General features: G+C 36.6%; 1 protein-coding gene across 1 annotated transcript in view; it reads left to right on the plus strand.

Moving 5' to 3' along the window:
- itga2.2 (integrin, alpha 2 (CD49B, alpha 2 subunit of VLA-2 receptor), tandem duplicate 2) overlaps nt 1-27,541 on the plus strand; it is a 59,142-nt gene that overhangs the window by 26,112 nt on the left and 5,489 nt on the right. The window contains exons 11-26 of the mRNA XM_030144572.1: nt 2,120-2,258; nt 4,237-4,382; nt 4,473-4,616; nt 9,552-9,755; nt 9,848-9,978; nt 10,280-10,443; nt 11,168-11,316; nt 11,951-12,061; nt 12,677-12,762; nt 19,830-19,971; nt 22,399-22,482; nt 22,582-22,658; nt 22,743-22,826; nt 22,926-23,028; nt 24,966-25,076; nt 25,169-25,279. Of these exons, the coding sequence (XP_030000432.1) occupies nt 2,120-2,258; nt 4,237-4,382; nt 4,473-4,616; nt 9,552-9,755; nt 9,848-9,978; nt 10,280-10,443; nt 11,168-11,316; nt 11,951-12,061; nt 12,677-12,762; nt 19,830-19,971; nt 22,399-22,482; nt 22,582-22,658; nt 22,743-22,826; nt 22,926-23,028; nt 24,966-25,076; nt 25,169-25,279 (1,986 nt within the window). The remainder of the gene's footprint in view (nt 1-2,119; nt 2,259-4,236; nt 4,383-4,472; nt 4,617-9,551; nt 9,756-9,847; nt 9,979-10,279; nt 10,444-11,167; nt 11,317-11,950; nt 12,062-12,676; nt 12,763-19,829; nt 19,972-22,398; nt 22,483-22,581; nt 22,659-22,742; nt 22,827-22,925; nt 23,029-24,965; nt 25,077-25,168; nt 25,280-27,541) is intronic.

Consider the following 27,541-nt stretch of genomic DNA (forward strand, 5'->3'; position numbering starts at 1 on the left):
TGTTTTAACCCTTTCATGCATTAATTATGAGAACCTTAGTTAAGATTTTTTTTCTTGAGTGCTTTTATTCCTCCACAGGCATGAAAAAAACAATGTGATCAAGGTTTTTTTTTTGTTTTGTTTTTTTCATGGAGTTACAAAAATGCCCATGCATTTAATTTTTGAAGTAAAGAAACGTGTTTAAAACCCAATATTAGAAAGTGATATGAAAACAATGAAATAAAATAAAATCTGATGTTTTCTCACATTTTAACATATTCTAATGCTAGTTATTACTCTTTTCATGGAGATAATATGCAAAAAAAAAAAACAAAAAAAAAAAACCAAACTTTTTTTTCTAACAGATAACAATTGATTTCCACTCAAACATGTTAGTGCAGATCAGGTTTATCTAGAACAGTACAGTTACAGTAATGGTCTGAATGTCAGTGTATTATTATGGGATGGTGCATAAATGTCCACTGTGTTGGCTGATGTGGAACTAAAACAACAAAACCCATGAATATACAAGAGAACAGTGGGAGAAGAACTGTCCACTGGAGTGACCACTGTGCATGAAAGGGTTAAACTACATAACTTATCTCCAGGGTACGATTTGTCAAAAAAATAGAGTTTGTTTTTTTTTTTTTTTTTTGTCAGAGGGGGGGGTGGTGATGGGGGGTTAGCAGTTATGTACGTGGGGGTGCTCAGAATATGTCACTCTTGAGATTATGAGTCATAGGATAGTGAAAAAAAAAAAACTCCAAAAAAACCCCATAAAAACACTGAGACATGGCCTAAGGGGAGATGACAGTTGTTTACTAGTGGTGGGTGATACTGCAAGATTTGGTATCAATGTGATACCAAGTAAATACAGGGCCAGTATCACCAATACCGATACCAATGCTGATACATTTTAATTACTAAGATGGAAGCATCGTCACATTGCTAAATCTGACTGAATTTTCATGAGCTCAAAATGTTTTTGTGATTTTTCATTTGGATTATTAACTAGTTAAACCCAAGACAGAGTTTGGGCAAAATTTACAGAAAAATAGCTAAAAACTTGCAGTGCAATATCAATAACAATATCAAACTAGAAAAACACTCTGAGAGCGCAGACCTCCACCAAGGCAGATCAGGACACCCCCACCCCCACCCCCGACCACCACCAAAATGTAATTATTTATTCCTTATTTAAATTTGGCTCTGTTTTTCTGAATTAATTCATTCAGAAGAACAGAGCCGAATTTAAATTTTTTCAGAAAACAGTATCTCGTTAATTTGGAAAATTCCATTTGTTTATTTTTTTCCCTAGTAATGACTACTTCTGGGTCAGACAACTTAACTATATTGAAAATAGCAAAATCAGATGAAAAGGTCATTATCTGTTTTTTCCATTATTCATTTCAGCACAAAATCAGGAAATGGAAAAACGAACCGTTATCTGTTTTCATTGTGGTTTTGAAAATGAAAAACAAAAAATGGGTGTTTTTTTTGTTTTTTGATTTTTTTTTTTTAAATTGAAAAACGAATGAACGAATGATACACGGATTGTTAGGGTTACATTCAAGTCATTTTTACCCCTCGGCCAAGGGGTATTGTAATCGTTTTGTCGTCTGTCTGTCTGTCCATTCAACGACATAATCGTATTATCTGTCGAATGCATTGACATATCTGCACCACATTTATACTATGCATGCATGTTGGCATGGAGCAGAAGGCTATTGAAAATAGGTGACCTTGACTTACTTTTTCAAGGTCAAATGGCCTTGTGCAGTTAGAATATCTGAGTACTTTCAAATATAAATATGCATGTAATAAGTTTTACACAAAGGCAATCTAATCTAAATTATAGGGCAGGAACTTTCAGCAGAATCTTACACAGTATTTGGCCGAGGAGGATTAAAAGTGCACAGCACGTTATGTTTAAACTAGTACCAGTTGTGTTTCAGTCACATGTTAAACTCAGAGACTAGACCATGTTTGACGTCTGATACATAGATTTTTGCCTTCCATGTGTAACACTACCCCTGACATGACCTTAGAACTTAGAAAAGAGGCTAAAAGTCAATGTTAAATGTTGAATGCGTCTTACTCTATCTCGTCTGCTGACTGACATGTTGTGCTGCTGTTTAAGGACGTGATGATGCTCGGAGCCGTGGGCGCCTACGCTTGGAGCGGGACCGTTGTTCATCAAACGGGATCAGAAGTAGACATTTTCCCTTTCTCAGCCTTTGAGTCAACACTTCAAGACAGAAACCACAGCTCATTACTGGGTAGGCATTTGCAGTAAATACTTCTTTTAGGCAAAATCCCCGACTTACAGGAAGTGCATAGTGAAGGTGTGTTCAGTGTCTGTGGTTTTTAGAAGGAACTGTTATAATCAGTGTCTACCTCCGCTAGAGTCTGAGAAGTTACACATCACTATCTGAAAATAAGTACATCCATTTTCATTTCTACTGGCACATTTATGACCACATTTATGTTGCATTGTAGTAATTAAAGCTAATATACTGTACGTTTCTCATCGGTTTGTTCCTTTTGCTTATAAATGTCCAGTATGTAAGATCTGTGTATACTGATGTGAAGTTTGTGTTGGAGTCTGTTTTGTGCTGGAAACCATGTGTGACAAAAGCCTGTACACTGATTTCTATGGTGTTTTGTCACAATCTCTCTTATGCTAACATCAACAAGTCCCCAGCACAAAACACATTCCAACACAACATGTCATATTAGCAGAGGGGTGTCAAACTCATTTTAGTTCAGGGGCCACATTCAGCCTAATCTGATCTAAAGTGGGCCGAACCAGCAAAATAATATAAATAATAGGATAAGAACTTATAAATAATGTCAACTCCATAGTTCTTTTTTCTATGTTTTTGAGTGAAAAAAGTCAAACTCCATAATGAAAATGTTTACATCTACGAACCGTACTTGAACATAACATGAACAAATACAAACCTGAAAATTCTTAAGAAAAATAACTGCCATTTTAACAATATTACGCCTTAGTTTATCACTTATACATATGCATTACAACTTCCAGATCACAGTGGATCTACACATACACAAAACATTTAGTAACAGGCAGAATATTGGTACGATTCCACATACTTCTCTTAAGAAATTTCAGGTTATTCACATTTTTTGTAAAAGGCTAGTCTTTAAATGTAAACATTTCTGTGTAATTTAACTTTTTTTTTATGCTACAACAAAGAGAAAAAATTGTAGTTTTCATTATTTGTAGGTTATTATGATATTATTTTACTGATCTGACCCACTTGAGATTGAATTGACCTAAAATGATTCTAACTTCCTTGAGTGTTAATATCATCAGTGTAATTTCTGCTTTTCACAAATTCATCCCAGGGGCCAGATTGGACCCTTGGGCCCCCGGGCTGCATGTTTGACACCTGTGTATTAGCACATGAGCTTGCACAAATTTTACTCACTGAATCTTTAAAATAGCTGAAGGTAAATGCATATACAGGGGTTGGACAAAATAATGGAAACACCTTAAAAAATCAACAAAATATAATTTAATATGGTGTAGGTCCGCCTTTTGCGGCAATTACAGCCTCAATTCTCCGAGGTATTGATTCATACAACTTGTGAATTGTCTCCAAAGGAATTTTAAGCCATTCTTCAGTTAGAATACCCTCCAACTCTTTTAGAGACGATGGCGGTGGAAGTCGACGTCTTACTTGAATCTCTAAAACTGACCATAAATGCTCAATAATGTTGAGGTCTGGGGACTGTGCCGGCCATACGAGATGCTCAACTTCATTAGAATGTTCCTCATGCCATTCTTTAACAATTCTAGCTGTATGGATTGGGGCATTATCATCTTGAGGTGAAGGTGTTTCCATTATTTTGTCCAACCCCTGTACATTTCATATACATTTAGCTATAATCTACACAGACACAGATTTCAATAAAGGCAGCTGTGGTAAAAAAGAATGTGATGCATTTGTGATTTCTATAACAGACCTAATTTGGTGAAATGGTGTTTGTATACCAGTTAAAACTACGGTTAATCATATCTGTTATATTTACCAGTTTCCTAAACACACCATAATTGAAAATCTTTTATTTTGTCCAGTGAAATGATCAGATTTATATGAAACATTTTGCTTGGTCTTTGTAGTTTTTTTCTTCATTCACAGTGCAGTGTGACACTGTAATGACCGGAGGAACATGACCCACCTAAAGCAGCTCTCCAGTGATGCATGTATGTTTTGCCTTCATTTCCAGGTTACTCAGTCAACACAATGACTGATGGACTTACAGAATACTTCGTGGCCGGCGCACCTCGCTCCAACCATTCTGGACAAGTTATTGTCTACACTGTCAATGCCCAGAAACAAATCACAGTTATTGATTCAGTCAGAGGGAAACAGGTATTGATACTGAATTCTATCTGTGTTTGATGGGAGACAACTTCTTCTTTTCAGAGACGTCCGTATAAAGTTTTGCATTGGTTTTCCTAGATTGGATCCTACTTCGGAAGTGTCCTGTGTTCCCTGGATGTGGACAGAAATGGAGTGACGGACCTGTTACTTGTGGGTGCACCCATGTTTATGAGTGAGCCGAAGAGAGAACAAGGTGCCGTCTTCCTGTTCTCTGTGACCAAAGTAAGGCCGACGCTACAGAGAGGAACCTTTGCATGATGAAATGAAGGGCTTTATGAAACATCTAACTGCAAAACTGTTTTATTTAGATGACACTGGGCTATGTTAGAACTCCTTGACATATGAAATGGAGAACTCAAATGCATGACTCACAAAAATTTAAGATTTCAACAAAAGTATTTAAATAACACTGGTCAACAACAAATTTATTGTTTAAGTTTTTTGAGCTGATTTAGGATCATTTTGGTGTGCTGAATCCAAAAATCACATTAATTTTGCTCAATCAGGTCAACTTTCTGAACTCTGCTACATATTGGCTTTTTAACATTTTTGCTTACATTTATGGGCATTTTCACATCATATGATACAAAATTCTTTCATATTTCTTGCAGTAAACGAGTTCTGAAGATTTTACTTTGGCCAATTTATGATTAATGTTTTTTTTAATATTACAGGTGAATGAAATGGCTTCGACTAGAAGATCTTGCAAAAATAAGCCTGACGTATTCTGCTACATCTACAGTGAATACACCATTGTACCTAACAGGAATCAAGTCACAAGTTTCATGAAGTGTGCTTACCAATCTTATTTTGGTATTAATTATTATATTTTGTGAGAAGATCAAATTTTTCAAAATCAAATTAGCAAAAAAACCTGACCTGATTGAGAAAAACAGATGTCATTTTTGGATTTAGCGGTGCAAAATGGTCCTAATTCAGTTGAAAAAACCTAGACAACTTGCAAAAAACATTTTTTTGTAACCCAGTGTAATAAAAAAGTGATTAACAAAAAGTGCTCACAAGGAGGATATAAAAAAAAAAACTACAACAAATCTCTATGAAGAACTCTTAACAGAAAAACTTGAAACATGAAACTTGACAAACATGGAAAAACCTGGTAGACAGCTTGACCTGAAACACTATGATGGAATCAGGTGAACTGGCACAAGACAAAGGGAGACAGAACTATTTATACATGAGGTAGGGAACACAGATGACAACAATCAGGGGTGGCTCTAAGGCACAGGTGTCAAACATGTGGCCCGGGGGCCAAAAACGGCCCGCCAACGGGTCCAGTACTGGCCCTTGGGATGAATTTGTGAAATGCAAAAATTACACTGAAGATATTAACAATCAATGGTGTAAAAATCATTTTAATTCAGGTTCCACATACAAACCAATTAAATCTCAATTGGGTCAGACCAGCAAAATACTATCATAATAACCTATAAATAATGACAACTGCAGATTTTATCTTTGTTTTAGTGTAAAATAAATAAATAAATAAATAAAAATATTACATGAAAATATTTATATTAACAAACAAAAAATGTGAAAATCTGAACAAATATGAACAACTTGAAATGTCTGAAGAAGTAAATGCAATTTTACCAATATTCTGCCTGTTACTAAATGTTTTGTGTATTCATATTTGTAATTGTAATGTAAACTGTAATGCACATGTGTAAACGATAAAGTGAAGCAGAATATTGGTAAAACTGCCCTTGTTTTTCCTAAGATATTTCAAGTTGTTAATGTTTTTCAGATTTTTAAGGAAACATTGTGGATGTAAACATTATCGTAATGTAATTTTACTTTTTTCACTGTTATTATTTTACTGGTCCGGCCCACTTGAGATTATATTGGGGTGAATTTGGCCCCTGAACTAAAATGAGTTTGACACCCCTGCTCTAAGGTAACATAAAGTGATAAATCAAACAAAGACAAAACACTGAAGACCAAAGACAAGACATGAAACATTAAACATTAACATAATTAACAAATCTGACGAGACATGACAGGCTAATCCTAAAACTGTTGAAAATGTTGGATTCAACAACAGCCGTGCTTCAAGTAATGATCTAGAAACACCAAATGTGGACTGTATATTCACAGAGCAGAAGGTTCTAGCCCAACTTCACCTTCTTCACAGGTGCATGGAGAAAGAAAACCCATTAGCAGGTCAACAACTCCAGCTGCCTTTCGTAAAGCTAGACCCTTCTGCCTTCATTGTGCCATCAATACCAACCGTATTTAATGCTTCATGTAGCCATGAAGCATGGGTAAAATTCAAAAAGATGAATAAAACACACAAGGAAACAACCCATCCTGTATTTGTCCACATCACTTCCCCTGTGAGGTACCCGCAAAGATGGGTTGGGCATCTGAAGAGGTGGTTCCGGGATGATCATAGCCCAGGAGATATGGATGATACCATATTAACCCATAAAGACCCAAATATCCACTGGTGACCAAAAATAAACTGTTTAATACCTGTTGATCCACTAATCCTATCAATACATGAAAATAATTGTTGTAAAATACAGTTCGTCATCTTTTCATGGTCATCAGATATGACCCATTTGGATGTTCAGAGGCTCCGTAGTTACCGTGGAAACACTGTCATCTTCTACAACATTGATTCACCAGTAAAACCCATGGAGTTGGATCAATGACAGTGGATGGACACACTGGGTTTATGAGCAGTTAATGAGAGATTTGACTGAAAAAGTCACTTCATCTTCTTTTTTCTATTTTTTCATAATTTTTCCCTATTTCTGATGATTTGAATTTACTCTGAGATTTTGTGAACATCTACATGATCAGTGAATTAAATATAGAAAAGTACCTGTTTTTTACTGAAGAAATGCAAAATAAACAGGATAATATTATAATAAACGGCAATAAATCACTTAAGAAAAGGTAAATATAGAGAAAAATTCATTTGCAAACTGCCGTAAAAGTTGCACTGGGTCTTTATGGGTTAAGACCACAGACGTTAAAATACAGTTTGCGTGTGGAACTTAAATTAATGATAATATGTGCATTTGTGGCATGGCCTAGTCATAAGTCTGTGAACACAAGGCTTTAAAAACTGTGTAATCCTGGCGTACACAGGAGCCACTATGAGGATTCATTAACCCATAAAAACCCAGTCCTACTTTTATGGCACTTCCCAAATTAATTTTTCTCTACATTTAACCTTTCCAAAGTGATTTATCAACATTTATTATAACAGTATCCTCTGTATTTTGCTTTTTTTCAGTGATAGTCAGGTATTTCCCTATATTTAATTTACTGTTCATATAGATGTTCATAAAATTCAGTTTAAGGTTGGGCGTTATTATATCAAAAACAGAGAAAACTGATGAAAAAGTGACTTTTTCAACAAAGATATCATTAACTGAACATAAACCCAGTGTGTCCATCCACTGTCATTGATCCAACTCCATGGGTTTCACTGGTGAATCAATGTTGCAGAAGATGACAGTGTTTCCACAGTAACTACGGAGCCTCTGAACGTCCAAATGGGTCATATTTAATGACCATGAAAATATGACAAACTGTTTTTTACAACAATTATTTCAGCGTATTCATAGGTTTAGTGGTTCATTAGTTGTAGATCAGTAGATAGTTGTAGTTGCCAGAGGCTGTTTGGGTCTTTATGGGTTAACTGAGGAGTTATCATTTGTGCCCCTGGGATTAAACTTCAGGGTAATGGTAGTTAGTGTTGTAGGCGTATTTTTACCTCTGCCAAGGAGGTTATGTTTTTGTCGGCGTTGGTTTGTTTGTCTGTCTGTTTGTGTGCAAGATAACTCAAAAAGATATGGATGGATTTGGAAAAGACAGCGCAGACCTCCGCCAAGGCAGATCAGTGGGCCCCCGTGGCCCCCATGGCCCCCACCCCCACTCCCAATTACCACTAAAATTTAATCATTTGTTCCTTGTGCCAGTATCAACATTTCCTGAAATTTTCATCCAAATCCGGGGCAATGATCTGCCTTGCAGAGGTCTGCGCTCTCCAAGTGCTTCTAGTTTATTTTTTTATTTTTTTGCTGCTGTGGAAGACCAAAGAGTCATTGAAGAACTTTGGCATTTAAGGTTTTTTGTGGACCGACCAATCCAACTCCTGTTCATAGAAGTGGTGTGTACACTGCACTGCACTGATTTGGTTCTTACCAAGATAAAAAAAAAAAAAAGAAAGATTTAAAAAGGTTAGATAATTTATCTTGTTTTAAGATTTAATTTCTTATTTTAAGTGTTCATACATCTGTAGACATGCTTTTTCTAGATTTAAAGGTGGGGTAGGAATCTAGGAAAAAACGGTCTGAGGAAGCAACATTTTGAAAATACTCAGTTCATTAGTCCAAACCCCTTTCTTCAGACACCCCCTGTAGCCACACCTCCAGAGTACTGGCACGCGCAGTGCTTGTTCCCGTGAGTTCAGGAGCGCTGCACAATTGGCCTGGTTATGGCCACAGCTCTCAGCTCTCGGATCCATGCATACCTCAGTCAGTCTCCTCCAACCCCCCCGCTCTTACAGAACAGCCCCAGTTCAGACCTATCTGACTAACGTTACATTTCTTAGTGATTTATGTTAGTGACAAAACAGTTTGCCGGTGAAACTTTCCATCCTAATATAACTAATAAGGCCAAGCTCTGGCTCTGGCTTCATTTCCCGTACCAGTGCTCCAAACCTCTGAGAACGCACAATTCATGCTCAAAGGGTGGCACGTGCAGAGGGGGGAGGGGGGAGGGACAAATGGCAGTTGAGTTTGATAGACATATCACCATTCAATCATTCATTTTGATTAGGCGCTTAAAATAATTGGATGGTGTTTTGTCAGTCCTCTCCCTTCCACAGGTGACTACATTTTTTTATTTTTGTGTTAGAGCATCTAATTAACTGGTTGTAATCGGGATGTGAAGGGGATTTTAAGCACTATAGTAAAAAATGCTGTAGGAAAACATCTCTCACCCCACCTTTAACAATTTTAATTCAAGAAATCTTGTCAAGTGAAATTATCTGTCTGTACTTGTTTTGAGTACCTTTTTCCTCAGATTTAGTGTTTTTATCTTGTTTTTAAGACACCCCTTTTTTGCAGTGTATGACTGTGGGTGCTGAGCTTCCACTTGTTTGTATGTTGTCATCTGAAGGGAATCCTGAACGAACAGGGATTTCTAATCGGTCCACCATCAACTGAAAATGCTCGTTTTGGAATGGCCATCTCTGCTGTTCCCGACCTGGACCTTGACGGCTACGATGATGTTGTCGTTGGGTCACCGCTGGAAGACAATGGAAGAGGCGCTATTTACATTTACAACGGGAAGAAGAAGACACTGAACAAAGAGTTTTCACAGGTAGAGAAAGACCAAACCCTGCACCCTCCACATGGTCCAGTCCATTCTGGCTGTTGGATTAACGTGACTGATAAAATGTTTGTATTCTTTAGAGAGTTTTGGGCTCCAGTTTGGATCCTCAGGTGCAGTTCTTTGGACGGTCCCTGGACAGCTACAAAGACCTGAATGATGACACCCTCCCTGACATCTCAGTTGGTGCATATGGGAAGGTGGTTCAGCTCTGGTGAGTTACACCAGTATTTGACATAAATGATCTTATATTGCATTTGACTTTGTTTAGTTTATTTATTTGCACAAAATAAAAACAGCAATGGAAAAAAAAACAACAACATTCAAACAAGTAACAAAATTGTGCTGGAGAGGTTAGAAGCCAAAAAAAGAAGGCTTATATGAACACCTCCCCCGAAATGAATACACAAAAAAAGAATTAAAAATACAATATAACTGAAATAATAAACATAAACAAATCAACAAAATAGAACTTCCAGTGTTCTATAATCAGTTTCACTTTTGGTCATTTTCAGGTCTCGAGGAGTGGCAACAGTCACAGCTACGGCTACTTTCACTCCTGATAAAATTAATGTCTTCAGCAAAGCCTGTGACATACAAGGACGTAAGCAGTCATGTTTCACTGCTAAGGTCTGTTTCACTGCTGTGTTCAGGCCTAAGAACCCTGTTGGGCCCATGGGTAAGTCTGATCAGCTGTTTTTTATATAAAATATGTCACTTCCTGTGGCTTAATTCAACTTTAATGACCCAAATACAGTAGCTTATTGGCAGAAATACATGCATTTTATAGCTCAGCAGTAGGTAATAGAGCATCAGTAGGTGAGGTAATTAAATAATAGCATGTTATTAACCAAGAAGTAATCAGGTAATACTTTGGATTAATAGTACATTTTGTATAACAGGGTAATAACCAGCCAAAGCCTAAGGATAATAATGTGGAAACACATTTAAAGAATGTACCGACATTGTTTTGGTAAGAATAAGGTGACCTGTTAATAACAGAACATTTGTGTCCGTGCAGTATTTTGCAGTAAATTATAAAGTGGTGACATTATTTACAAGAAGAAAAATGTCACAGAAAAAGAAACGTCAGAAAAAAATACATAAAATGGAGTTTTGGCTCATGGTTATCACTGGATTGTATTACATTTTTAATACACACATACCTGTGACAACATTACATCAGTAATAGGAGCAAGATAATGAAATAATAAAATATAACTGGCCTTAACCACAGCTACATATTACCCAGCGATACCCACTCTCATTAACAAACAGGATGTGACTTCAGTAATGCAGAGTATTATGAACTATTGCCATATTATTACCAGGCTGTAATGTGAAGCAAACAAAGATTAATTTTTGATGTTAAAGGCTCATGTCCCTGTTTTATCTTCTTTCAGACATTTCCTACACTCTGACTCTGGACGCTGATTTGCAGTCTTCACGAGTATCCAGAGGTCTGTTCTCCAAAAACAATGAACGTTTTCTCACAGAAAAAGCCAAAGTATCGTCTACGCCGCTCTGCCAGGTCTACCAAGTGTATGTGCAGGTAATGGCTGAACCTGTCCATTAGTCACATGTTTATGATGGATTTGTATGTGACACGACAATGTGGTGTTGTGCACAGATCGAATGAGGATCATATAGTGAGTTAAAATATAAATTATCTTTTTTTTTTTTTTTTAACATAAAATTAAATAAATAATATAAAAATAAATTAATATATAAACTATTTACATTTTTACATTAAATTTTTTTAAATAAATTTTTTTTAATTAAAATACAAAAAGTGGGCATTTTATAGTGATAACTAGTGCATTGACCCGTGGGGATCCACAGGTTCTAGATGTGGTTGTTTTTATGCTGTTGTGTATTTGTGCATGCTGTACCGCATTTGTCCAACAGTCACCACCAAAGTGTTGTGGCCATAGCAATGTGATTGTAAGGATATTGCATTAGAAAATTACTAATATCTCCCACAGAAGTGGTCCTATCAACTTGGCATTTTGCTAGTCTGTTTCTTGACCAAAAATACTTAAGTATGTCAAACTGCAGCAGTCAGCTCTGTACAGATCCTGTGTGAATCCCCGTACACACACACGTACTCACACTTGGCTTGTATAATATAGATTCTACAGGCTAACTTCTATTTTCTGAGTGTTTTCACATGTTTTCTTTAATAGGAGGCACCAGATTTTGTCAATTCCTTCAGTCTGAAGGTAGAGATCGAGCAGCAGAATGCAGATGTCAATCCTGTGCTTGACGTCTCCTCCACACATGCCTGGGCCTTCTTTGTAAGTGGCAGATTTGTACATAACATGTCTCATGTCGGTGTTTTTGTCTTTCCTCTTCATATAAGCACAACAAGAAAAAGCCTGGAAATATAATTATTATTTTTCAGAGGTGTTTGTACAGTCATTTAAAATGACATGGTTTGCATGTGTGATGATTACTAGCTTTTAGAATCTATGGCTTCCACAAAGTCACGCACACCATGTGTTTGTAATATCTTTTTTCATCTGTAAAAAAAACAGGCACAGAAATTACATAGAACCTGTCATGAGATTTTATTGATTTATTGATCTATTTTGCACATACATAACATTGATCAAAGTCAAAATAAAACAGTAAAGGTGCAGGGAGAGGCAGAAAGCCTAAAATGGCTTGTTTTAAAGCCTCCACCTTATAAATACATAAACATTGTAAAAGTTATTAAACTTCCATAGTCCATACACAGTCAGAATACATTAAAAAAAGAAAGGCAATGTAAATATATACATATGTATCAATGTGATATCATAATTGATCTCCTCAAATATTTCTTAAAGGATATCTCTGATGTGTTATTTCCAAGAACATGTGAACATGAAATAGAGATGTAGATGTGAATTTGCTCTTGTTGTGTTTAGATTCCTTTCACTAAAGACTGTGGTTCTGATGAAGTGTGTGTCAGCGATCTGGTACTGAGTGTAACAACAGAAACAAAAGGATCCAGGTAAGACACACACACACACACACACACACACACACACACACAGTCTTTGTGTAGTTAAACTTTACCAAATTAGAGTCACTAATAAAGAAAAAAATAAGTCAAAAGTGCCAGTTGGCTGTAGTTTCTAAGGTACAGTCATATATGTGTATAACACACCATCATATATAATGAAAACATGAGCTAACCAGCACTTTGGTCATTTGTTTTCTGATTAATCTTATTAAAGTATGTAAGATTTAGTACATTTAATGTCTGAAGCAGATATTTTGTAAGAAATTGTAGAGCAGTGTAAGTATTATTATTATTATTATTATTATTATTATTATTATCATCATCATCATCATCATCATCATCATCATCATCATCATCATCATCATCATCATCATCATCATTATTATTATTATTATTATTATTATTATTATTATTATTATTATTATGTGGAATAATGAACCATAACAGATCTAGCCCATTGTTTCTCTGAATCATAATTTCCCTACATGTCTAATGCTCGCTCTGGGATAAAGCTTTAATTAGAGTAGGTCCAAGAATTAATAGTGTTGAGATCTTATTAATTTTGATCATTTTTCCTGCCCACATTCAGCTGTAATGCCACTGACACTAAACTGAAGTGGCTGCAGAGGTGATTTTTTTTTCTTTTTCAGTTCAGTTTATTTCAAATACGCAACAAAACAAACAGAATAATCTTACTTTAGTCCTCAGAGATAAAACAGATTGCAAGAAAGCATGAAAAAATTTTTAAACAAATTTAAAGAGATGATAATAGGCTTGAAAATTTTCTGTAGAAAAAAAACAACCACCACAAGAGGGAGTTAGATTAAACATGAACAACTTTGTCACACGTTAAAATGCTTTATATTCACATGTTTCTTGAACTGAACTGCATCTGCTGACATAAGAAATTTACATCAATATATTTTCTCAAAAACATGAAACCAACTTTGTGAAACTAAGCCCTATTTCCACTGGACTAGTGTTACCATGGATTGCTGGGGATTTATAATAATTGTGGAGGTCATCTGTGGTCTTCATCCCATGTGAATCTGCCGTATCTATAATCTGTGAAGGAAGAATTCCAGTGTAAATGCCTCACCTGTGGTCTGTGATCATATTCTCTGTAGTTTGTGGGATGTGTAACAGTTTGTTTCCTCACCACATTTTCTTCAGGCTACAGTTTGTCTGTGGAAAAAAACAGTACTGCACATATTCTGTCTGTAATTATGCCGTCAGTTGATGGAGATGCTTCACTCGTGTTGTCAGAGCTGTGGGTCTGATTTGTGCAGTGTTGTGTAAGTTACTTCCAAACTGTAATCCATTACAGATTAGTTGTTACTGTTATTTAAAAGTAATTCATTACCTGACAATATTACTTTCTCAGAATTGTTACATGACTCTTGTATTACTTTTGAGTTACTTTCACCAAAATAGCTACAGACGTAGAACTTAACTTTCTAAAATGACAAAATGTACTTCTACATCCAGTAGAGGGCGATGTGGTGTAGCATAATGACTGTGATACTAATACAGTGTTTTTCAACCTTGGGGTCGGGACCCCACGTGGGATCACCTGGAATTCAAATGGGGTCACCTGAAATTTCTAGTAATTGATAAAACAAAACAAAACAAAATTTACTAATAAAAAATATATGGTGAGTTTCGAGAGGCAATCATAAAAGACACGACAAGCTCTGAAACTGAAGCACTGTGGTTCTGTTTATCTGTCAAATGTTCACTGTGGTCGGTTTCAGATGCTGCAGCTCTTTCATAATTCATAGTTTGAGTTCTTGTTTGTTCAGTATTAATTGTCCGCCTAGTAAATACAAGCTGGACTGACTGTACATATCCTGACCAAGGAAAATCAAATTAAAAAGCCTAAATGTCGTCTAAAATTAACGTTCATTTGCAATATAGTAGAGCAAACTATTACATGATCAAAAACAAATAAATTTTAGCAAAACAAAAAAAAATTTTAAAAAAATTCTCCGTTTTGAATGTCTGGGGTCGCCAGAAATTTGTGACGTTAAAATGGGGTCACGAGCCAAAAAAAGTTGGGAACTACTGTACTAATAACAAGCGCTGCCAGGAACAACAAACCCCACTGCTCATACATATTGTAGCTTATTTTGGCATCGATCCAGGTGATGTCATCATGTTTATGCGTGTGCTGATGTCAGTACAGACAGACAGCATAGACACATTTTGTCAATTATACATAAAAATTTTAAAATTCATTAAAAATTTGAACTATGACCTACTTTTCCCAAAATGTAATGACGTCTATTCTGGGTCACTGGCAATTTATAAACCCAGTGTGGTATGAATTCAACCAATGGTTTTACTGCTAAAGTGTTAACAAACAAAGAAACAAACTGAACCAAAAAAAATAAAAATACCCTTGCTCCTCCTTCGGGGGGGCGGGGTAATAATAGAGTTTAGAATTGGCAAAATGAAGACTCATAGCAATGGAAGAAAAGATGACAGACAAACTTACACTGGAAAAAATCTAAGTCTTACCAAGTGTACTTTTCTCATTTCTTGTCAAAATATCTCATCACACTTAAAATCAGACATAATCACCTGAAGAGTAACTTTTCAATGAAATATAAGAACTCCTTTTTAGACAATAGATCTGGAAAATCTTGTTTCAAGAAATCTTACCAAGATTATTTTCACTTGTTCCACTGGCAGTTTTTTCTTGAATTCAGAAAAAAAAAAAAAATCTGCCAATGGAACAAGTGAAAATTATCTTGGTAAGATTTCTTGAAGCAAGATTTTCCAGATCTATTGTCTAAAAATAAGTTCTTATATCTCACTGAAAAGTTACTCTTTAGGTGATTATGTTTTATTTTAAGTGTGATGAGATATTTTGACTAGAAATGAGAAAGATACACTTGGTAAGATTTTGATTCTTGCGGTGTGTATGATGAATGGTGGATTTGTGTCGGGGAGACTGAACCCTGGTATCACCACTTGCAACGTTAGTTCAGAGCTGAAGTCCTGAAGGAACTGTGTGACAGACGAGGGCTGAATAGTGTCTATGATTTTGTTTACTATGAACCATTTAAATGTCGAGTCTTTTATGTGAAGCTGTAAAACACATTTTTACCCATGAAGTCAGAGGCTATATTTAAAAATGATCAAACTGTGCTGTATTTTTAGTCAATGACAGTGTCTCTGACGGTACCGTGCAGACAGTTCACATTTATTCACAGGAAAGTGGTGTTAAGAGGTGTTATTGAGCTGCTACAGTCCTATTCATATGGTCGTACCTTGGGCTAGCATGGCTAAAAGCATGACAACTTAAAAATATACTACTAATACTAATAATGTCACACACGCTTACTCGAAGGAGAAGAAAGAATTGTTTGCAGATAGATTCAAATCTGGAAAAATCCTTAAAATCCCTCGCCTTGGTAACTCCTAACAACCATGACAACATGTTCTGGTCTTTGTGTTTTATGAGACTGCATTAATTGAGAATAGCCGCTCGAATTAGAATTTTCCAGTTTATGCAGCGACTTCACAGCCCATAAAACACTCCATTCAAACTTGTGTACCATGACGGAACGTGCAGACTCTGGATGATATCTTGCTCAGTAAATTAACGTAGATGAAAGGATGTGAACAAAGATGTTTTCAGACACAGTGCGGAGCCTTTTGAAGGACTTTTCCACACATTTGATCACACACGGCTCTGCAGCTGCTGGTTCATGTTGTGGTCTGGTCTGAGCGCAGAGGCGGCTTTAGAATTCTTTTTCATGTTCAAATGTGTATGTCATTTCAGTCCAGTACACCTGTATACTCACCTGTGTACTTTTACTCAGCAATCCTGCTTAAGTACATATTTAAATTACTTACACTTAACGTCAGAGGCCTCAAGTAACAAAGTACAAATACTTCATTACCTTACTTAAGTAGAAATTTTGGTTATCTATACTTGACTGGGGTAATTCTTTTTCAGCCGACTTTTTACTTCTACTCTTTACATTTTCACACATTTCTCTGTACTTTCTACTCCTTACATTTTAAAAATAGCCCTGTTACTCTTATTTCATTTCAGCTTGTTTTCATTGTGGCTTGTCATCTTTCAAATTAAAAAAAACTATCCAGATGAATCGCTCCATCCAGATAGAGTGAATTTGACTGTGATTGGATTAGAAGTATAAACATATGCCACTCTGACATGATTTGTACAGGATCCATCACACCTGACTTTTTACACCATTCCAGTACTTATATTCAACTCGTCATCATATCTTCAGCTCCATCAAACACATGTTAATTCTCAGTAGGACACATATATGGTTCTTTAATACATTTACATTGCTCTAAAATGCGTTCATTTTCAGTGTTCATATATGCGGCTGAAACAGGTAGACTAGTGCATCCCAAATGTTTCAACATTAACATTTTAATATAACATTATAGTCATTATGGCCTTTAGATACATGTGTTTTAGGAGGTGGGGTAGTGCACTACAGGCCCCTGTGGAGCCGCCTAAGCTTTTGTCCTAATGGCATTTTTTCCCCTTACATTTACTTTTATATTTTAAGTAGTTTTGAAACCAGTACTTTTACACTTTTACTTGAGTAAAAAGCTTGAGTTGATACTTCAGCTTCTACAGAAGTCTGTTTAAACCCTAGTATCTATACTTCTACCTGAGGAATGGATGGGAATACTTTGGACACCTCTGCACTTAACTTGACTATTTCCATTTTCTGGTACTTTTTTCTTTTGCTTCGCTACATCTCAGAAGCATTTTTTTTTACTCCACTCCAGTTGTCTGATACTTTTAGTTACTTTTCAGATTTTGATGTTTGCAAAGTCATTGGACTGGTTTGTTATTGTTTATTTCTATAGATATTTTTATATATACTTTTATACTGTTTTTATTGTTATCATTTCTATATAGATATTTTTACTTCTGCCAGGAGGTATTGTGATCACTTTGCTTTATGTGTTTTCATGTTTGCGCATTTGCGTGTTTGTTTGTTTGTTTGTTTGTTAGCAAGATAACTCGAAAAGATATGGACAGATTTTCAGGAAATTTTCGGTGGGGGGGGGGGGGGGCGTCCTGTCTTGGCAGAGGTCTGTGCTCTCCAAGTACTTTTCTTGTTTATATATCCTTTTCTTTTATACTTTTTGTGGTTGTTGTTTCAGCTGGTTCTGGAATTAAGGACAAGTTGTTTGTCATTAGCTGGGTTTCCATTACAGTCAGAAATGTGCAAAATGTAAATTGCGCAACAGAAAACTGGTAATGAAAACACCGAAATGTCGCAAAAACTGTCAAAGATCGCAAAAAAGTTTTACGGTGTCATGAGGTGGTTTTTGGGACGTTTCGATATATAAGTATTGCACAGAAGTGTAATGGAAACAGATTTTGCACATTTTCACCCATCTATGCACAGTGGTTTTGCTCAGGCCAAATGTCTCCCCTATGACCCTGTACTCAGAACAGGTGGTTCTAGTTTGGATCAGATAATAGACACTGGCTTTTGTGGAAGAACTGCTTCCTGAGGGCAGGACAAGTCTGGTGCCACCAGAGGTTCACTAACATCACACAGTTCATTAAACGTTGCCAGGGTCATTCAGAAATTCTGGAACCACAACTCGTTGGTGAATTCCTGATGTACAATTCCCTCCCATAAATCCATTCCACGTGACTGCTGCCATAAATAAGGACTTTGCCTTTGGACGATTCTACGTTTCCTTCTTCTTTAGTTGAAGACAGTCACTGTAACAGCAGTAGAGGAACCCACACTACAGTGGAAACACTGTGGAGGTTTGGAAGGAAACTCAGTGTGTCCATCTTCCTTCAGTGAGAATCTTGTGAGAACTTTACAGTATTTTAGGAGAATTACGATGTGTTGCGAGACAGGACTTTACTAGAATCACGCATCAGAAGCCAAACACTCTTCAATGGAAACACCTACAAGTAGCAATTGTACTCTGTCAAAATTGTAGAAATGTTGCTTTTATTTTGCAGAAAACTGTAACTGAAGCCCAGCTACTTTCTTTTCTGTCTTTTTCACATTTTTTTTTTCTGCCAATTCAAATAATCATTTAATTTAACCAAATCTAAGAAAACAAGAACAGATTAATTGATTACAAAAATAATCAATAGCTTCAGCTCTAGACCTTAATACTTTTTCCACCCCTCCACCCATACTGTATACTGACAGTAATAGTGTGCTCCTTTAACCCTTTCATGCATGAATTATGAGAACCTTAGTTAATATTTTTTCTTGAGTGATTTTATTCCTCTTTAGGCATGAAAAAAGCAATGCAATCGATTTTCTTTTCTTTTTTTTAAGAGCATTTTTTTCATGGAGTTACAAAAATGTGCACTCAGCTGGACATCATGTATTTAATTTTTGAAGGAAAGAAACATGTATTTAAAACCCATCATCAGAAAGTAAGATAAGATAAGATAAGATAAGATAAGATAAGATAAGATAAGATAAGATAAGATAAGATAAGATATACTTTATTGATCCCCCAAGGGGGAAATTGAAGTGTGTACAGCAGTGCAAGACAGTATGCATCAATACAAGAAAAAAATAAAGAAATAAAAATATAAACAACTTTGTTAAAGTGGCTAAAGTGACAAAAATAGCAATAATAACAATCATAAAGTTATATACTGTGTGAAAACTATGATATAAAAACATTTTTAATGCCCCTACTCTGATGTTTTCTCACATTTTAACATACTCTAATACTAGTTATTACTCACTTCATGGAGTTAATATGCAAAAAAAAAAAAAAAAAGAAAAGAAAAGATTGATTTTTAATTGATTTACTGCAGATCAGGTTTATCAAGAACAGCAAAGTTACAGTAATGGTATGAATTGCAGTGTTTGGGATGATGCATTAGTGTCCACTATGTTGGCTGATATGGAACTAAAACAACAAAACCCATGACTCTACAGGAGAACAGCTGTACAATAACTGTCCACTGTAGTGACCAGTATGCATGAAAGGGTTAAATATGACATTGACAGATTGTTCCTGAATGCAGTGCGGTCATATGAACTCTTCTGTTGCAGCTCGGAGCCGGTGTTGGTCAGTGCCAGCAACAAGGAGCTGTCGTTTGAGGTTATTGTGAAGAACAAAAAGGAGAACGCCTATAACACACAGGTTTTGGTCACATACTCCAGTAACCTCTACTACTCCTCGGTGTTTCCTCTGGTAAGTGATCATATCTGTGGTTATAATGTCATCACGAGTTAACGTTTACACTGACCTGGTAGTCAGTACTAACATGCATTCATTAATCAGACTGTTCATAAAATAGCTGTGTATATGGACCGTATTTCCTGCTAAAATATCACAAACAAAAGAAATACACAGTATTTCTTTACATCACACTTAGGAAACAGTGTCTTCAACAGTATTCAGCAACTTTGAAGTTGATAATGATGATTATAAGATAGAACAGAGGTGTCAAACTCATTTTAGTTCAGGGGCCACTTTCAGCCCAATATGATCTGAAATGGGCTGAACCAGTAAAGTAATACAGTGAAAAAAGTACAATTACATTATGAACATGTTTACATCTATAATGTTTCCTTAAAAATGTGAATAACATGAACAACCTGAAATAACTGCATTTTCCATATGTTTATCATTTACACGTGTATTACAACTTATAGACCACAGTGGATCTAAAAGTACACAAAACATTTAGTAACAGGCAGAATATTGTTAAAATTACACTTAATTCTCTTCAGACATTTCAGGTTGTCCATATTTTGTTTGGGTTATTCACATTTTTTGTGAAAAGAGTTTGTAAATGGGAGCATTTTCATGGAAATTAGTTGGATTTTTTTTTTTTTTTTGCGCTAAAATAAAGAGAAAAAAAATTGTAGCGGTCATTATTTATAGGTTATTATGATACTATTTTACTGGTCTGACCCACTTGAGATCATACTGGTCTGTATGTGGATCCTCAACTAAAATGACATCTTTAGTGTGATTTTTGGATTTCCATGAATTCATCCCACAGACCATGTTGGACCCTTTAGGGGGTCGGTTTTGGCCCGCAGGCCGCATGTTTGACACCTGTCAGATAGAACAACTCATAATAATAACTAACATGTTGACCCATGGGGATCCACAGGTTCTAGATGTGGCAGTTTTTGTTGTGTATTCATTCCTGCTGTACTGCATTTGTCCAGCAGTCACCGCCAAAGCGTTCTAGTCATAGCAACATGATTGTAAGGCTATTGTATTCCAAAATTACTAGGGATGCACTGATACTGATATGAGTATCGGCATTGGCTCCGATACTCAGTGTGTGTACTCGTACTCGTAAAAGATATCCGATACAAATGCACCGATACCACTTACGGCTGTGTGACATTCACAGTTCAGTGCAGCAGGTACGTGGCGGTGGAAAAATGTGTGGGGAGTGTGAAGAGTGTGGAGATTTTTCAAAATAAATGACGGTGATAGAAGTAATGCTGACTGCAAGTAACGTTAAAGACACAGACAGATACAGACGCAGCGTTCTGTCCGTCCTCTGCGTACATTCCATCCATTTTTCAGGTGCTGGCTGATGTGTACCCAGAATGAGAATACCAGCGGGAGTACGGAGCGGTGTGGACCCCCACCAGCTGAAATGAAAACAAAACTTCTCACTCATTTCTCTTTTCTCTTCCTGCTGAAGCTAAGATTTTAAACCTTACCAGCGAAAACATTGCAATATTAGTATCATATTAGTGTTACCTGTGTCGTCTCCATGTTTGTTATTACTGACTTTCTTCTTCTTCTTCTCAAAAAACTTTACTCTTCTTCATGGTATTTGTCCAGTATGGTTAATTCAGAGCGGCGCCCCCTGATGGATTATTTGAGAAACGCTCATTCCAACACATTAAATGTCAGTAGCAGCACTTTGTTCCAGTCAGACTAATGACAATGACAATAAAGCACATTTACAAAAGGAACAAAGAACTAGAATGGGATTATTAAGTACTCGTATTGGTGCTCAGTTTCGGCAAGTATTCAAATGTAAGTACTCGTACTCGGTCTGGAAAAAAGTGGTATCGGTGCATCCCTAAAAATTACTAATAATGCCCAAAATACTGGTCCTATCAACTTGCTGTTTTTGGTAGTCTGTTCCTTGACCAAAAATACATAAGTATGACAAACTGCAGCTCTGTATGGATTTTGTGTGAATCCCCGTACACACACACACACACACACGCACACACACACACGCACACAGACACACACACACACACACACACACACACACACACAGACACACACACACACACACACACACGCGCACACACACACACACACGCACACAGAGGCCACTTGGCTTTTATAATATAGATGTTTTGTCTGTTTGTTTTTGCAGGAAATTAACTCCATAATTATGATAATTAAATACTTTTTCTTCTTCTTTTCTTCAACTGTGTCCATCAGGCTACTCAGCTAATCCTAATTATTTTAATTAATCCCAATGTACATTATACAGTTATTTAAAAAGTTCATTCAGTATTGTATGTCCTATTCACTTTCACTTTTTAAAACTGCCTAGTAAAATACAGTCATGTCAGTGTGATAACAGGCAATATCACAGTGATTAACTTTCCAATAAATTCTCAGACAGATGGAGTCAGATGTACGTCAACAGAAGCACAAACTGTCGCCTGCCAAGTGGGATACCCCTTATTAAAAAAAGATGACAAGGTACGTACAGAGAAAGGAATCTTTTACAGCTTCTATGAAGAAATAATTGCATTTTATGTCCAGGTGCATTAATTAAACTATTCTCTTATTTCACCACAGGTCACATTTAGAATGAATTTTGATTACAACTTCAATCAGTTGCAAAACCAAGCTGAGGTGAAATTTGAAGCTAAAAGGTACCAAATGAATAGTGGTGATTTTTAGCAACACTTACTGACATGAACAGTAATACTCTGTACTGTACTGTTTTTCCTTTACAGTGATGGAAAAGAGGAACGACCTGCAGACAATCGTGTGGACATATCCATTCCTGTTCGCTATGATGCAGGGATAGTTTTATCTAGGTGACTTTTCTTTGTTTTTTTTGTTTTTTTTTTCTTGTATTGCACTATAAGACTGATTGATATAAGCTAAGTGGTCATTTTAACATTCCTTTGTTCTAGGGAGTCAAATATTAATTTCTACGTGGCAGATGCTACCATTCCAGTGGTTACAACAGTGAAAACTCTGGATGACATTGGCCCAGAGTTTAACTTCACAGTTAAGGTACACTGGATGACTTTGCTTCTTCAAACATATGATTTTTTCTTGTATTCATGAACTCATAAAGACCCAAACCTCCACCATCGACCAAAAGGATCTACTGATCTAAACTGTTTAATACCTGTTGATCCACTAATCCAATCAATGTACAGTCTATTCTCGTTATACCACCAACTTCCGTTCACGGCCAAATTGGCGGTATAGCGAAAATGGCGTTACAACGGGTTGCGTCCATAATGTGCATGTCTTTACTATATGATGTCTGTGCTGCCTCCGTTAACCCGTTCTAATTGCGTTTCTAAATAAATCTTGATTCTGTTATGTTGTAAGGGATCATTTAAAGTGGGGAAACATTTTAAGCATTATTATACCGTGTCGGGAAATGACACCCCATCATCTTGAGGCTTTGGCTTAATCCCACGTCCTCTTCCCGACATCCTGACCTACTGAGTGTTCTGCGATAAATGAACGGTGGCCGTTCCGTAGACCTACTCGTAGCTTGTCACGATCAGCGTCTGGCGCGTTTGTTTCAGTGCATTGTTAAAATTTATGTGTACTTGATGGCAATCACGCTGGCGGTATAACGGTCGGGAAATCAATGGTATAAGTGTTGTTTGTGCATGGAACTGGGCTGGCGGATGGCGATAGGCGGAAATGGCGGTAGCTAATGGAATAATGCATTGGGGATTTTTGTGCAATGGTTTTGGTCGGCGGTGAGCGAAAATGGCGGTATAACGGCGGGCGGTTTAACGAGAGTAGACTGTATGTAAATCATTGGTGTAAAATACAGTTTGTCATCTTTTCATGGTCATCAGATATGACCCATTTGGACACTCAGAGGCTCTGTAGTTACCATGGAAACACTGTCATCTTCTACAACACAGGTGTCAAACATGCGGCCCGGGGGCCAAATCTGGCCCGCCAAAGGGTCCAGTCTGGCCCCTGAGATGAATTTGTGAAATGCAAAAATTACACTGAAGATATTAATCATTTTAGTTCAGGTTCCACAGACCAATTTAATCTCCAATGGGTCAGATCAGTAAAATACTATCATAATAACCTGTAAATACTCACAACTCCACATTTTTCCCTTCATAAATGTAAACATTTTCATGCCATTTTACTGTATTTACACTAAAACAAACTAACATTTCACAAAAATATGAATAACCTAAACAAATATGAACATTTTGAAATGTCTTAAGTGTAATTTTAACAGTATTCTACCTGTTAGTAAATGTTTTGTGTATTTGTAGATCCACTGTGATCTGTATGTTGTAATGTACATGTGTAAATGATAAACTGAGGCAGAATATTGTTAAAATTGCACTTAGTTTTCTTAAGAAATTTCAGTTTGTTCATGTTATTCACATTGTTTTAAAGGATAGTTGGTAAATGTAAATCTTTTCATTGCATAATTTTACTTTTTTTTGCTCTAAAACATAGAGGAAAGTTTAGAGTTGACATTTTTTATATATTGTTATGTTATTATTTTACTGGTCCGGCCCACCGCAGATCAAATTTGGCTTGATGTGGCCCCTGAACTAAAATAAGTTTGACACCCCTGTTCTACAACATTGATTCACCAGTAAAACCATGGAGTTGGATCAATGACAGTGGATGGAATTGCTTGGTTTATGTTCAGTTAATGATATATTTTACTGAAAAAGTCACTTTTTCTGCAGTTTTCTCTGTTTTTGATATAATAACCTTCAATTTTAATATGAGTTTTAATGAACATCCACATGATCGGTAAATTAAATATAGGAAAATACCTGATTTATACTGATAAAATGAAAAATACAGACGATAATAGTATAATAAATGGTAATAAATCACTGAAGAAAGATTAAATATAGAGAAAATTTCATTTGGGAACTGACACAAAAGTAGCACTGGGTCTTTATGAGTTAAACTAATCTACTTAAGTTACTTCCAAGGTCTCAACAGGAATCTTACCTGTGAGCCTCGTGTACCTGACCATAGCTCTGCCAACGACCAGCAAAGGTGGAAATAAGCTCCTCTACATGACCAATGTGAACACACAAGCTGTGAGTGCTCCAACTACCAATGCCATGACAGAAGGTTTTTGTGTGAAGTGTGTAAAACAATATTAAATCACCTAAGGCGTCTTGTCCTGCAGGGAGGTTCTGTCAGCTGTGATTCCAGTGGACACGTTGACCCGCTGAAGATTGGGCTGAAGACTCACCAAGTATCCTTCTCTGAGGAGAGCTTCAGAGGCATTGAAAAAATGGTCAGTCATGTACTTATCCACTCCCCGGACAAAACAAAGTCACTCATGCAATATTTGTCTGCTCCTCCTTTGGTTCTGATTACAGGAGACATTCACTGTCACATCTTTTTCCCACATGATGCAAATGTGGTGTCACAATAAGGTTCATAATATTTTTTCCATCCATAGTTGTATTAATTTTTGATTTTTGATGATGGAGAATCGAACCACTGTATCAAGTCTTCATCACATTCCAAATTAGGCTATGTTCAGACAGCAGGTCTTAATGCACAATTTGGATTTTTAGGTGAAATCCAATTTTTTTGTGTGCTCGTTCTTACTAAACATATACAGGGGTTGGACAAAATAATGGAAACACCTTCACCTCAAGATGATAATGCCCCAATCCATACAGCTAGAATTGTTAAAGAATGGCATGAGGAACATTCTAATGAAGTTGAGCATCTCGTATGGCCGGCACAGTCCCCAGACCTCAACATTATTGAGCATTTATGGTCAGTTTTAGAGATTCAAGTAAGACGTCGATTTCCACCGCCATCGTCTCTAAAAGAGTTGGAGGGTATTCTAACTGAAGAATGGCTTAAAATTCCTTTGGAGACAATTCACAAGTTGTATGAATCAATACCTCGGAGAATTGAGGCTGTAATTGCCGCAAAAGGCGGACCTACACCATATTAAATTATATTTTGTTGATTTTTTAAGGTGTTTCCATTATTTTGTCCAACCCCTGTAAATGTGACTTCTATCAGTTTTGAGTATGAACTGAATGTGACCCTGAAGGGACGCACATGTGCAAAAGAGGTCCTGATGTAATACGTGACCACGCAGGCACACACTGTGTTTATGGAAGTAAATATGCTTTTTCAGGCCGCTCCTCTCCTGGGATGCAGAATTGTGATGTTTGTCACATTTCAATGACGTAAAGGTCAGATAAATGTGACCTGGCCATTCAGACTGAAGTTGCACCGCAAAATATCAGATACATATCAGATTTAGGACCACATATGAAAGTGGCCTGGGTCAGATTAGAAAAAAATGGATTAGTGCTGTTCCAACTGTCTTTAACAGATCGGATACAGGTCACATATGGGCAAAAAAATCGGATTTGGACCACATTAGCCTGCAGTCTGAACGTAGCCTTAGAGTCTGGACTTTATGGAGGCTAATCCATGTTGTCGGCTTCCTGATAAAACCTGCTATGTGACTTTTGGCAAATTTTACAGGAGAAACAAAAAACTGTTTAGATAACAGGAAACGGTGAAATATGAAAAAAAAAAAATCTGTTCCTTTAATGTTGGTACTTATGATGGTATGTAAACAACTTTCACAGGAGACTGAAATTTGAAGCTATAATAGGGGAGATAGCAGGTTTTTATTCCCAACCAAAAATGTCACTTAGCAGGTTTTATCAGGAAGCCGACGATGTGTGGAAATGATGTCTGATTCTCCCTGAACCATTCTGTCACAAACCTGATGATCCTGGTCAGTCCTGGTATTGTCCAGTCTTTTAGTCGTTAAAGACATGAGAGGACACTTACTGCATCAGTTAGAGTTAAATAATCAGCCTGGACAGAAAAAGGAACTGCCTGGATTTAACTAAGCGAATGGTTCAGATCCTTCCATGGGTCAGTACTGCAGTGGTTCAGAAGGTTTCAGCTGGAAAAGGTTATTGAACTCTAACTGATGCAGTAAGTGTCCTCTCATGTCTTTAACGCCTAAAAGACTGGACAATACCAGGATTGATCAGGATCATCAGGTTTGTGACAGAATGGTTCAGGGAGAATGAGACATCATTTCCACACATGGATTCGCCTCCATAAAGTCCAGACTCTAATTTGGGATGTGATGAAGACTTGATGCAGTGGGTCGATTCTCCATCATCAATTCTCCAAAATTAATGCAACTATGGATGGAAAAAATATTATGAACCTTATTGTGACACTACATAAGCATTTTGTGGCAAAAAAAAGATGTGACAGTGAGTGTCTCCTGTAATCAAAACCAAAGGTGGTGCAGTCAAATATTGCATGTATGACTTTTTTTGTCCAGGCAGTGTAGATACTTCCAACATTTTGTCTCGTCTTCATTTAACACTAATTTAAGATCAAGCCAAATACGAAGCATTTAACTGCATGGACAACTGTTATGTATAAAGTGGCATCATCTGCAAACAAATGAAACACAGTGTTTCTACTTTTCCACATAATCAATTCATTAAAAATGTGAATGCATGTAGTCCAAGAATAGAGCCTTGTGGTTTCC

This window comes from Sphaeramia orbicularis, chromosome 9 (genome assembly GCF_902148855.1).
Source record: "Sphaeramia orbicularis chromosome 9, fSphaOr1.1, whole genome shotgun sequence".
Classification (NCBI taxonomy): Eukaryota; Metazoa; Chordata; class Actinopteri; order Kurtiformes; family Apogonidae; genus Sphaeramia; species Sphaeramia orbicularis.